The following is a 13,503-nucleotide window of genomic DNA, read 5'->3' on the forward strand; positions in this document are numbered from 1 at the left end:
TTTCAGTTTGGCTGCAGGGGTAGAGAGCCAGATAACTACCGGCCGAAAATGAATGGGAATCCGGTCGCGTTGTGACAGCCGATGATACATGTACATAGGTACATACGAAGAACCCCTTTACCAAATGAATGAGTGAAATGACGCCTGCGCGTGCTTACAGCTCGCCATGAAAATGCAGAATTCGGAGCAAGGATCCCTATCAGCTGTCCTCTGCAGTGAGACATCGGTCTGTCCAATCCAGGTCTCCAAGAATGTTGCCTCTCCATGTCTCGACCGGATTTTGTGCTCTGTACCATGCTCTCAGTGCTCTTCAATGAGACCTCCGAGTGGCACGAGGAGAGAAGAAGAGAGGACTCGTGCAGCCAAGCAGTCTGATCTCCAATCTGCAAGGGGTTGGGATGTGTGATCGGAATCGCCTGCAACAATCCCACCATCCAAAGAACAATAAGTACCTCCAGTACATTATTGCATTGTACTCTGCCTTGTTTCGGCTCTGAAGAATGGGATTCCCTCCACATCTCCCTCCCACGTTCTCGATTCTCCGTATTCTGAACCTTATTAAATTGATTTGATTCTTTTTTTTCCTCGACTTGAAGCGCAAAAGTTTGAAACTCGTATTCGCTTCGGCTTTCGGGGCAGGCAGCATCAAAGCTTCAGCTCCATCAGGATTAAGGGACGCTCAAAAAGGCACATCGACACGATCGCGCATCGTTCAACTTGCAGGTTTTCTCGATCACACATCTTTCTGTCCGTCCGTCCGTCTGTAGTGGACAAGGACAATCGCAACGCTGTCAATTGATTACATAGATCTGATCGCTGCCCCCTGCCGAGCCAAGCTTCGGCGTCCGCAGCCGGCCGATCTCCATCTCCGTCCAGAAAAAAAAAGAAAAAACCCGACCATCGAGCATCGCCCCCTTGATATCGGGACCTCGACTTTTTGGTTCTTTTTTTCCTTTATTGGATACATTCTGACCGCAGTCGATCTTTACGTTTCCCCAATATATCACAGTCGGATCATGCGGTGATTACCGGAGCAAATCGACGCTTACATTTTACACCATGACCAACTTCGACAGCTTGCGCTCCAGCAGGTCGTCCTACGGCGACCAGAGGTACCCGTCTGCCTTTTCAAATGGGACGTCTTCGGGTGTCCCTCCCAAGGGCATGGCAGACGGGTACCGGAGCGTGTCCGTCTACTCGATCGATGCGCACTCGCAGTCGCAGTATAGTCGGGTGCGTCTCTTTTCTTCCTTTGAACAATGGCTTTCCGAGGCATCCTTGAACTGACCGCAGAGAGCACAGGCCAGTCCTCTGCCCTCCCGCAGCGCGCCGGCCGTCGATGTCACCGATCCCGTGCTGATGCACCTCCTGACCGAGACCGCCATTGGGGACAGCGCCGGCTACGAGATCCTGCCCTTTGAAGACGTCGAGGACCTCAAACGGCAGCACAAGCTCCTCTCCGCCCGCATCGAAGCGACGAAACGGAAATTGGCCCTGGAGACAAAACTTCGCGATGCCGCCCAGTCGCTCTGCCGGTTACCCCGCAAGAATGGCGAGGCTTACACGAATGGCACCACGACCAACGGCGTCCATCATGACGACGACCTTGACGGCGACGCCGACGCCGAGTTTGCGGAGAGCTCCCGCAAGTGCGAAGAATTGTCGCAGGAGCTGTGGACGTACGAGCGCCAGGCCCATGATGTGTACAAACGACTACTTGAGCATACGGCTGGTATCCTGCAGTTGACCCATCGCGGTCTGAAGAAGCGAGGCGGCCAAAACAAGCAGGGCGTGGATGGGGTGGATCGCGGGTCTGCTGCGTTTGAATTCGATGAGCGCAGCTTCTACAAGACCGCGGACGGCCTGGACGACGTTGCACCAGACGTCCGAATCCCCAGGAGCGGGGACGGGCAAATGATCGACGCGAATGCGGCCCGGGACGCGGAGCAGAAGCTCGAGGAGCTCAACAGCCGTTTACGGAATCTGATCCTACAAAATCACACCGACGCGGAGTTGGATCCCTTGCCGAACGGCGCTGACAATGGTGCTTCGAGTGGTTTCCCCGCGCGGGTGCAGGCCCATTTGGCGTACTTGGAGAACAGCCTACATACCATTGAGCTGCGAGGTCTACACACGGGTGGTGCGGGCCCGTCTACCCAGGAGATTGAAGAGGAAATCAGCCAAGTCAATTCCCAACTGAGCGCACTGCTAGTCCAAAGTGGATCTGCTCTGTCGCCGTCTCCGCCGCCACCGAGCCCTACCGGCGATCATTTGCACACTCATTTAGAATACCTCCGCAACGGCCTCCAGGATCTCCAGCGGCGCGTAGAGGGCCTGCAGGAGCAGAAGAGCATCCTGACTACCCAAATCCAGCAGCAGCGGGAGCTGAACTCGAAGTCGGACGCGGAGCGAGATGCTCACATTGCGGACCTGACGGCGCAGCTGATGGAAGCCCGGAAGGCAAACGAACTGTCCGAGCGCGAGGCGAAGGCAGTGCGGGAGGAGCTGTCTCAGCTGATGGAACAGCTCGACGAGGCGCGACAACAACTTACTCTTCAAGACCAGAAGCGGGAGCAGGACATTACCGCGGCGGTTGATGCAGAGCGGGCTGCACGACAGAAAGTCGAAGATGAGCTGTCGCGATTGCGGCAGGCTGCGCAGGAAGCCATGGATAACAAGGCCCAGGCCGATGCGGAGATCTCGCAGCTGCGGCAGGCGGTCCAGGAAGCAAAGGAGGCGCGCACGCAGGCCGAGAAAGAGCTCCGAGAGCTTGAAGGTGAAGTGGCTCGGGCCCAGACCGAGCTGACTGTGGTCAAGGCGGAGCTGGACGGCGCCTACGGCACGCGTGCTGAGCGCGCCGCCGAGGCTGCAGCCAATCCAGCGCTGCAGAGAGAGTTGGAGGAACTCCACATGAAGAACATCAACCTGACCGAAGAGCTGGCCGCATTGAAGGCCGAGCAGGCCAATCGCCGGTCGGCGAACAATGACGGCCAGCGCGTGGAGATCCTCGAGAAGGAGTTGCGGGACACAATCGAGGATTACGAAGTCATGACCAAAGCCAGCATTGAGTTTGAAAAGGAGCGGGAGCGCTACGAGAGCACGATCGATGGCCTGCGCGACCGCATCGAGCAGCTGGAAACGCAACTCAGTGAGGAGCGGATTGCGTTGATGGGCCTCCGCAACAACGCGGGTCGAGACGGCATGATGGAAACTACGTCTATGATGGTGCTCAAGAACGAATTCAAGAAGATGATGCGGGACACGAGGGCGGAGAACATGAAGCTTCTCAAGGCAAGTTCTCGTTCTTCCTCTGATGATTTGTATCTGACCGATTCCACAGGCAGAACAAGAGGAGCGGAGACGACTGGAAGCGCTGGTCCGCAGTCTCCGCAAGGAACAGATGGGCCGGTCGAGCCCACAAGGGAGCACAGCGGAATCATGAGCCATGCATCACGACAGCTACGACCATCAACAACATCCTCTATAGACCTTTTTCTCCCTGGGATATCCCTGTCTTATCTCTATCTTGGTGTTCATTCCGGGACTTTGTACATAGAAACTGATCTTGCCCTGCTCAGTCCTCTCGGGTGCTTCCTTCCCAATGGAGATCCCTGGGCGCGCCTTCCTTCACTGCACCAGAGAGCATCGTCGACTTTCCTTCTTGGGCCCTCTTCATCTTCTCTCTCCTCCTTGACCCTTCATCCCATCCCATTTCAGCCTGCCCATATACTGTCTTGCATCTATCTCTAGCCCCGGCCTTGAGTCATGGCAGCGTGTATGAATTATACGTATCCTCCTGAGAACGATCTTCCCCTAGAAGATGAGGATGCCATTACAGAAACCCCTCCCCTGGACTCAGGCAATGGTGAATCGGACCAGTCGCCGGCAAATGGCGACGATACAAGACCACTTCTGGCTCCGGAGCCGGAATCAAGTCCCGTGGTGACAGCAGTGCTAGACCACACCCAGGACGTCCATCATGTGGTCCAGCCGGACGTAGCGGTGGCGCCGAGTCCGGAGGTCCAGCTGCCGCTTACTCCGCCGCCCACCCCGGCAAACGTGGGCGTCGCGGCTGCAGGGTCTTCAGAAAGCCGGTCCGTATCGGGACGGTCCCGGTCGACTTCTGCACGCGGTAGTTCCCAAGCATCACCTGATTCCAATGCTGCCGGATCCGAGCCCAGCGCCACCCGGCATGCGTCCGGCCCAGTCAATTCACACGGACCCGAGCCGCAGCCAGGCTCCACGCCGGGTACCTGGCACATCCGGGGTGGTGTGCTGGCCGATCTGCTGAGGCGCCGACTTTCTCGCCAGACGGCTGGAGGGAGCCAGGATGACAGTGCTCAGCCATCACCACCTGGCACTGCCTCGCGTGCTGCTCTTGGAAACCGTTTCACCAACCAGGCCATTCTCATCAGTCAGCGACTTTTTGCCTCCCAGGGTCCCAGGGAGGACAATGATCTAGCTGGTGCATCGACTGCTGCCCGGCCGCTCGAGGCAACTGGTGGAGTCACTGTATTGAACTCTGTCCCCGTATCCTCGGAGACCACGACATCGCCGCCCAAGGGCCCCGACGTAGAGGATGTCGTAGAAACAGTCAGAGGAATCCAGGCCAAGAAAAGCTTCTACAACACCCTCAGTCGGATATGGAAAAACGCGCTGAACGGTCTGGTCAACAACGAAACTGGCGAAATCGTATTCGGTCTGACTCCTCAGCGAAGGCTGCAGAAGAAGCCAGTTCGGTCTCAGTCAGGCGAGCCGGAGCCGAACGAGGCCTCGACAGGCAACCAGGAGGCCATTCACCAACAGGAGGAATCCCCGAGTGGCCTGGTCCCTCAGGTCGTAACACGGACGGCCGTATCCGACGGGGTAGATCGTGCAGCAATGGCAACGGTAGCCCCGACACTGGCGTCGGAGCGTGACACCCAGCAGCCGGCCCGGACAGGATCCGCGCAGCTTTCCGGGAGCACGGCCACCGCGGGGACCACGCCGCCTGCGGAAGGGTCCTCGCCTGAACGCGGTGGTTCTGCTTCTGACGCAAGCGCAAATCGCCAGGACGAGCACATCACCTTTGCGCCCGAGCCGTCGCGGGAGGAGGCGGCGCGAGCGAGTCCGAATGTGGTCCTACCACCAACGCCCGCGTCCAGTCCGACGCGAGACGGACAGGTGGAAACGGCGCCGCGGCCTCCAAGTCCGGCAGTCACGAGGCAAACGGAAAATCAAGGCCTTGGGCGGCGTCTCCGGGGCCGCGTTGAGCGGTTCACCAAAAGGTTCCGTCTTCGGAGGGCGCTCGCAAGAAGTTGACTTGATAATTGGGGGTTCAGATTATTCTTAACCATTGCAGTGTCGCTTCAACTCTTTATTCTTATTGAGCAGGAATAGATGAATCTGTGGAGTTGCATTGATTTGATATCGGATACCTGATCAGTTAGACCGAATTAATGAATTGATTGCTGAATGCACTCGCAAATTGCAGCGTATGCCCTGAGAATCAGATCTAGCCAACGCCATTATTGATGATCAATCGCAAACAGGGACAGACAGAATAAAACACGACAAATCAGTCATCACATCATCCCATGCAGTGCTGCAATGCTCGATGAAATTAAAAAAGCAGTACGATTCAGAAGAAAGAAAGAGAAGAATCAAACAAAAAAAAAAAATAAAACCAGCCACCCACCATCCACTTCCCCGACCGTCTATGGGCCTGTAAAAAAAGAAAAAAAAAAAAAGAATCAAAGCTCCCCGAAAAACTGACACGCCTCGATGATCTCCGGATCATCACAGGCGAAATCCCAGCCGACGATGCGTGGGTCCTGGCTCGCGCAGACGATCATGCGAGCGTCGAATTGCAGTTTGTAGATGCGTGAGGTTGGGTGGATGTGTTCCATGATGTTGGGGGGGAGGTTAGGGAAAGGGTTCATGCCCGGGGCCGGGGCGGAAGGGGGTTGAGGTTGAGGTTGGGGAAGAGGGGAGTGATGATGGTGATGGTGACGGTGGTGGTAATGATGATGGTGGTGGTGGAGGAGAGGGTGTTGTTCTTGTTGCTGTTGTAGAAGAAGGGTAGGGTTGGGAGTGCCGTTGTTGGGAGGGGATGAGGAGGAGGAGGATGGCTCGGCGGAAGGGTTGGTGGTGGTGTTTTGGTCGCCGACGAGGGGAGCACCCGAGGTCGAGGGGGGCTGAAGGCTGAGGGCTGCCGCCCGGTTGACCATCCGTGTGGTGGTGGGCAAGCGCGTGGTGTTCCCGCGGCGGGCCGCCGCCGCCGTGGCGGACGCGCTCAGCGCGGCGTCCTCCTGCCGATAGCGCTGGCCAATGACCCATTTGCCCTCGCGGTCCTTGCGCCAGACGATGATGGTTTCGTCGTACGAGCCGGACACGATGCGCCCCCAGCGGCTGCCGCCGCCGCCGGGAGGGATGCTCGCTCCCAGCGCCGTCAAGTCGTGCGGGTTGCGCGACCCGGCGTTGCGGGGTAGCACCGGGCGGCCCCGGCCCCCAATGTGTTGGATCTCCGGTAGCTTGCCCTGGCGGCGCGCCTCCCAGTAATCGTGGTCTACCGCCATGGCTTCCAGTCGCAGCACTTCCTCCACGCCTGGCGGGTCCCCGAATGCGGCCTGCACGGTGCGAACCAGGTTGCTGTGGCCCTTCAGATAGCCGACCTCCGCGCCCGTCGCGTGGTCGAAGATGCGTACACTGTCGTCGTTGCTGCCGCTGACTATCCGCCGGCTGTCGAACTGCACGCACGCGATGCCCTTGGTGTGGCCCACGATGGTTTTGAGACACACTCCGCTGCGGAGACTCCATACCTTGATCAGCCGGTCTCCAGAGGCCGACACGATCTCGTCGTCGCTGATCTGAATCGCGTTGACCGCCGCGCCATGCCCCTCAAGCGTCATCAGCAGGCTGTAAGGCTCCAACGGCTGGATCTGCCGGCTTGCCAGCTGGGCCTCCAGCACCGACGGCGCCACTTCGCTGGTGTCGATAATGTATTCAGGGTACCGGACTCGAGGATCCTTGGACACGGTCGGATAGTCCGGATCCAGCGGAGTGAGTACTTGCCGGTTCCACACCTTGATTCGCTTGTCTTTGGAGCAAGTGACCAGGTACCGTCGGTCGAACCGCAGATTCAGCACCGAGTCGTCGTGAGCGTCAACCAGCTCGTGCAGCTTCTCGCCAGTCGAGAACCGCCACACAATGACGCTTCTGTCGCTGCTACCAGAGATGATGATGTCCTCCTCAGGGCTGGGGTCGAACTGCAGGCACAGAACGGACTTTTTGTGGCCGTACAACGGACGATACCACAGCCGTCTCCTTTCGAGATCCCACACTCGGATGGAACGGTCCCGACTTCCGCTAACAAGCCACCGGCCGGAAAACTGGATGGCGTAGACGCACTCCTGATGCATTTCCTCCAGGTGGTCCGGATGTGGGAGTTGGAAGTTGACATACCGACCCCTTTCCCAATTCGACTCCAAGCGTCGTCGTTGCTTGTACAGATGGGGCCAATTGAGTTTGACCGATCCATTAGGCGCTCGGATCAGTAGCGACGAAGATTTGATTTGCGCAGAAACAGACGATCCGGTTGCCGGACGGCGCTCCCGCGTCGGCGACGTCGAGCCATCTGCAAACACATCGTGCATTTTGCGGTCCCCTTCGGCATCGGGAGGCGAAGCCGGGAGATCGGCCTCGATCATGTCATGCTGTTCGTTCCATGGAGGAGTCGACGGCCGGGCTCGGCCCGCGGCCGTGACACGCCGCTTCAGTTGGGGTTCCGGAACGTCAAAGTCAGCATGTCGGCTCCGAGGTTTCCGGTTCTGCGTAGACAACTCCGAGTGCAGTTGCTCAAATCGGCGCACCGCGTCGATGTCAATATGCCATCCTTCCCTGATGTAGAGCTGCCTCCACAGACGCGAGTCCAGGATCCGCTCGCGCCAGGCCCGCGATGCCAAGGACGCAGTCAGAAGTGTGGGCGGGTCTAGGTAACTGAAGATCTCCGCGGTGATCTCCGGGGGCAGTTTCAATACGGGATCCATGTGCAGGATGGGGGTCAGTCGATCGACGACCTTAGCAACTGTACTTGTGCGCAGGGTGCGGAGGATGGAATGGGCCAGCTCTACGAAGCTCGTCAGCCAGAGTAGGATGAATAGAAAAGGAAATTCAAGAGCCAACCAGCACGGTCGGATTCACTGCAGGCGAGAATCCAGTCCGGGAGGGGCACAGCATCGGTCAGAGGGGCATCGTTGTCGGTCTGGCTCCTGGTGTCGTCGGAGTAGCCTTCATCGAGCTTGAATGGAGCGGCAGAGAAACCCGGGGGAAAATGGCCGGCGCGCATTCGCAGAAGGTGGGATGGATGCTGGTCCATCCGACAGGAATCGTCTTTTCTCCCTGTTTCTTTCTACTCGGTGAAGGTGCGGAACCCAGCGCGATCACACGGCGCCCAGCATGTCCCGCGTGTGCTTCCAGCAGGTTAAGAAGGCAACACCACCGCTGGTTCTCTTCCAGCACCAATGCGCGGTGCAGGATTCTGTACTGAAGCGATCAAGGGCCGAGCGATGTGGTTGGTACGGCCCGTCGTGTATAGTAATGGAGCGGTTTGGGACTGTCCTCCATATTAGGCTCCCCGTGCTGTTACTACTATCTCGCCGTTTGCCTGCTCTGCTCCGTTTGTTTAGTTTGCATCCATGATGAGTCAGCACACCAGCTCTCGGTTAACTAACGTATGGATTTAGGTTATGCATGCCTAAGGCACCAACGATTGAGTTCCCACTTCCAGCGAAAGCTGAACCGACTCAAGCTTGACACACGCTAACTAACCTAACCCTAACCCCAACTGCAACCTTCCAGCTGGACTGGGAAGTATCGTGACATCAGGCGTGGTCGTTTCAAGGGTGCATCGCGTTTAATCGCGCGTAATGTATGTACGTACATACATTCTCGATTCACTCAATCCCACAGGATTTTTATAAATTACTCGACATGGGTCCTTCTTCCAACGGCCTGGTTGGTTCCATCGCTCTGGTATGTGAACCTGGGGAAGCAGCATTTTCTGTCGGTTGGTGGTGAATGCTCAATTAATGCACAGAATTGGGGGCAATTGAAAGGGTGGAATAATCGGGTCACGTGATTTGGCCGAGCCGGAGATGACTCAGCGTCTGGTCGAAACGACGAAATGTAGGTTATTACATAAGCATCCCTTATCAGCCGCACACCACCCCGGGCAAGGATGACAAAAGTCCCATCACTCCTTTGAGATCGGTTCCTGCAGGCTCTCTCTGTGTGGGAAAACACAGTAGAGAGGTTAGAATTGAGAGGCGTTGGATGGCCGTGAAATGAGCGCTGTGGTATGGCGGGCATAGCCGCTAGGGCCTTCCAGGCCAGCAAACCTCCAATTCAGTATAAATTCACTAGGGCAGTTAACAGCTAACCAAAGGGGTTTAGCGCCAGTGTGGCCGAAACACGCTACAGAGACTGGGCTGGCCAGTGCCTGGCCTGCATGGCGCTGGGGAATAACGGAGTGCTGTGAGCGTTTCATTAAGCACCAGCAGGGAGATGGCCTACGTACTATTACTGCTGAATGACATACTAGTTATTGTCTATTGGCATGGGCTCTCTGCATCGCGACATCCAACATTCGACTTAGTACGGAGTAGATTCTCCCAAAAAAAAAAGTCTTTCTCAGTCTTTCGCTTCTCCAGAACTCCCTTGCCTTCAAAGACACACCCCCCCCCAACGCAAAGTTCAACCGATCCGAAATTCCTGAGCCAATACCGAGTAGATTACGCTTCTCGACGCCGTGGACTTAACTCTCTCCCCCCCCCTGCCGTGCCGACTCTGTCAAGCTCGCAGCTCGACATTTCCCCCCCGTCTCTCCCCCGTATCGACCCTCAACTCGTCGTCCTCATCCCGTACTGTGAACCCAGCTCTCGCTCCTGATATCGCACTTCCGCCCCTGGCGGATGCAAAGGCGGTGACCATCTCGGCTGGATCGTCCGACACTCCCCCCCCCCCCCCCTGGACCATCGCAATCTGGTCATTTTCCCTCCGACTGCATCGCCCTCCGCTCCCGGATCATCGTAACTCTGCGCACGCCTCGCGATCCATCATACTACACCATCGGGTCGATCGATAGGCGCGTGCAGGCACCGTCCGATGCGGGACTAATCAAGTCGTCCCGACCCAACGACCCTGGCTGGGACCGTGTTCGTGGGGAATCAAACACAGGATCGAAAATAAAACAAAGTTGCTCTCGCAAGTCGACTCAGTTGAAGCGCCATGGACTCCGCAGGGACGGCACCCCCGGTGGGCGGCCCCGTGGCCGAGGACAACATCATCAATCGCCGGGGCAATGAATCCATCTATCAAAGCTGCGTCAATCTGAAGAATCGGCTGGCCGAAGTTCCTGGATTCGAACGCCATTTGCGGGAGATGGAAGAGGAGGAGCGAGCCCGGGGCACCTCTGACCCGGTCGCCTCCCTCTGGAACTGTCTGCGCGGCGGATACCCGCTCATGACCATCTTCAACGCGTCCAACCCGGACGACCCCTTGGAGATTGATCCGGAGAAGGTCCCGGAGGCGAAGCGTCCCAAGGCCGCCACCTTCAAGTTCCTGTCCGCCTGCTTACAGGACATGGGCTTTCCTCAGCAGGACTGCTTTCTGATCACAGATCTTTACGGTGACAATACAACCGGCTTTCTCAAGGTAACGTCAAATATATTTCCACGATGATATCCCCGCAATGCTGACTCATAATCACCAGGTTGTCAAAATGGTCAATCGGGTCTTGGACATTCTAGAGATGCAAGGCCAGCTGCGCCGGCCGTCGCCCTCCGCCTCCAACGCGCAATCCGAGAAAGGAGGTACCGTGAAGCTCACCAAGAGGCAGCACATCTTGAAGGAGCTGCTGGAGACGGAGCGGGATTACGTAAATCATCTGCAGAACGTCCAGGCCCTCAAAAAGGAATTGGAGGAAACCGGCGCTCTGACCGGTGATGCCATCCATCAGATTTTCCTCAACCTGAACAACCTGCTCGACTTTGCCCAACGCTTCCTGATCCGCATGGAGCAGCACTACGCTCTGCCTGAAGAACAACAAGACTGGGGCAATCTCTTCATCGAAGCTGAGGATGCCCTCCGCAAGTACGAGCCCTTCATCGCCAACCAATTGCGTTGCGACGAGGCCTGCTTGCGTGAGTGGGACAAGATCAAATCGGCACCACGTTCCCCGGATCTGCAGCAGATGGTCGCGATGCCGGCGACTCTCAATGGGTTCCTTGTCAAGCCGTTCCAACGGCTGACCAAGTACCCGCTCATGCTCTCCGTAAGCTAAACATCCTTTTTTTTTCTCGCCCGTTCTGACAACTGACCAAATCAGGAGCTGCGGAAGCAAACTGAGGATCCGGAACTCGCGGACCGCATCTCCAAAGCCATCGACATGATCCAGTCGGTCCTGGATTCGGCAAACGATGCGATTGACAAGGAACACTTGGCGGCTGCCGTGGCGGATCTCTCTCAACGTGTCGATGACTGGAAGTCCCTCAAGGTGGAAGGCTTTGGTGACTTGCTCCGCTTCGGCACGTTCACTGTCATCAAGGGCGACTCGAACAAGGACACTGAACGAGAGGTACGTGTTGATCTGGCCGTTCAGACGGGATTGCCATTAACCGACCATGCCAGTATCACATCTACCTATTCGAGCGGATTCTTCTCTGCTGCAAGGACGTCAACCCCAACAAGCAAAAGTCCAAGCTGATTGGCAAGGATAAGCCCAACCCGACAGTCAAGGGCAAACCGCGTCTGCAGCTCAAGGGGCGCATCTACATGGCGAATGTGACGGACGTCGTCCAACTTTCGAAGCCCGGTACGTTCCGTTCCCCTCCCTTATCTGGCGTTGCTCAAAACTGACAATGACATATAGGCTCGTATCGGATTCAAATCTTCTGGAAGGGAGATCCGGGCGTCGTCGACAATTTCATTATTCGCTACCAAAACGAAGATGTGATGAAGAAGTGGTACAAAGACATCGACGCGCAGCGACAGGCACAGGCGGCGCACCGGAGCTACCGGAACACGGGCACTTCGGACTCGGAGTTTACGTATATGAAGACGGTGGCAAACAACATCCCCAACCCCTACCAGCAAGAGTACGAGGCCGAAGAGGAGGCGCTATCAGAATTCTCTGTCAGCCGCAATGCTTCGAGCACCAGCCTTCGGGCACGATCCGCAACGGGCGGCAGCAACGGCTCCATGGGCATTCCACCTGCTCGGCCGCCTCCGCGTTTCCCGTTGCCGGACCCGCCGTTGTCGGTGCAGACGCCCCTTTCCCAAGGCAGCCTGTCACCCGGCGAGCGCCCAGGCAATTCGTACTTCTCGCCGATCACGGAGCCGCCGTCCGCTCGGTCCAGCTCGCAATCGTCGTACAGCCACGGTCGGCAGCAAATGATGACGCCCTCGGCAACCGCCTGGCACGAAGACTCGAATCGGTATACGGCTCCAGCACTAACCAGGTTTTATTCTAGAGATGGTACTAACGGCACCCCGTCCTTCAGCAACAGCCAGGGTCAGGGCAATGGACGGGTGCAGCGGCCATCGCTGCCCCCTCTTTCCGGTCAGAACCAGAGTGGGAACCCGACGACACAGCGACTGCGGTCGGCCAGCAGCCCGGACATCCACCATGGAAATGCTCCAGGCCGTTACCTGAACGGCCACCCGGGGCAGATGGTCGACAACAACGTTCCGGTGCCACCGATTCCTCCGCAACTGGCCAGCATGCGAGGCCCCGTCAACCGCAGTCCCAATACGTCCCCGACCAATGGCGCGCTGCCCATCCGGAGTGCCAACCACCCTCCTGGGGTTGGAGGCAACCGCCAGACTCCGCCAAATGCGTACGCGGAGAATGCCTCGTACGCGCCGCCGACGCAGGCTGTGGAATACGACGACGGCAGGGCGCCTTACTCGGAGACTCCGGCCGTCGGTTCGAACAGCGGCGTTGGATCGAGCAGCGGAATCGGTTCGAGCAGCGGGGAGCTCGACAATCCGGACGAGCCGGCCATGCCTACGCAAATCAAGGCCAAGGTCAACTTTGACGACAACTACGTGACGCTGGTGATTGCGAGCAACATCATGTACCGGTCGCTGACGGACCGCGTCGATGCGAAGTTGGCTCGGTTCACGAACCGGTCCATTGGCAACAAGTCGGTGCGGCTGCGCTACAAGGATGAAGACGGCGACTTCGTCACCATTGACAGTGACGAGGCCGTTCAGCTGGCGTTCATGGAGTGGCGCGATCAACACCGGGAAAGCCTGGCTAAGGGTCAAGTGGGCGAGATCCAACTCTTCTGCCAGGCCGTGGAGAATTAGTCTTGCTCTTGCCCATACCTCCACAGCGGCCCTGGACATGACCACATGGCTTGCTACGACCATTTGCTTTTCTTGTCTTTTCTGTTTGGTCCATCGGCATTTTCGGCAGTTCCTGGCGTTTGTCGTTGGGTTGTTTGTTTTTACTTTCAATTC

General features: G+C 57.4%; 4 protein-coding genes across 4 annotated transcripts; 3 read left to right on the forward strand and 1 right to left on the reverse strand.

Moving 5' to 3' along the window:
- Positions 1–1,059: 1,059 nt before the first annotated feature.
- On the forward strand, positions 1,060–3,442 carry VTN31DRAFT_6000 (uncharacterized protein; the record flags this gene model as incomplete). The annotated part of the gene is made up of 3 exons (XM_069406563.1): positions 1,060–1,233; positions 1,303–3,291; positions 3,341–3,442. The coding sequence occupies 3 exons, from the start codon at positions 1,060–1,062 to the stop codon at positions 3,440–3,442; spliced, it is 2,265 nt and encodes a 754-aa protein (XP_069259082.1).
- A 323-nt stretch (positions 3,443–3,765) lies between these two features.
- Positions 3,766–5,301, forward strand: VTN31DRAFT_6001 (uncharacterized protein; the record flags this gene model as incomplete). Its single annotated transcript, XM_069406564.1, has 1 exon — positions 3,766–5,301. The coding sequence occupies one exon, from the start codon at positions 3,766–3,768 to the stop codon at positions 5,299–5,301; it is 1,536 nt and encodes a 511-aa protein (XP_069259083.1).
- A 431-nt stretch (positions 5,302–5,732) lies between these two features.
- VTN31DRAFT_6002 (uncharacterized protein) lies at positions 5,733–8,356 on the reverse strand (the record flags this gene model as incomplete). Its single annotated transcript, XM_069406565.1, has 2 exons — positions 5,733–8,107; positions 8,164–8,356. The coding sequence occupies 2 exons, from the start codon at positions 8,354–8,356 to the stop codon at positions 5,733–5,735; spliced, it is 2,568 nt and encodes an 855-aa protein (XP_069259084.1).
- Positions 8,357–10,266: 1,910 nt separating this feature from the next.
- On the forward strand, positions 10,267–13,350 carry VTN31DRAFT_6003 (uncharacterized protein; the record flags this gene model as incomplete). Its single annotated transcript, XM_069406566.1, has 5 exons — positions 10,267–10,692; positions 10,751–11,311; positions 11,366–11,614; positions 11,668–11,851; positions 11,909–13,350. 5 exons carry the CDS (start codon positions 10,267–10,269, stop codon positions 13,348–13,350), a joined length of 2,862 nt encoding a protein of 953 aa, XP_069259085.1.
- Positions 13,351–13,503: the final 153 nt, after the last annotated feature.

This window comes from Thermomyces dupontii, assembly GCF_041956625.1.
Source record: "Thermomyces dupontii strain NRRL 2155 unplaced genomic scaffold VTN31scaffold_6, whole genome shotgun sequence".
NCBI lineage: Eukaryota > Fungi > Ascomycota > Eurotiomycetes > Eurotiales > Trichocomaceae > Thermomyces > Thermomyces dupontii.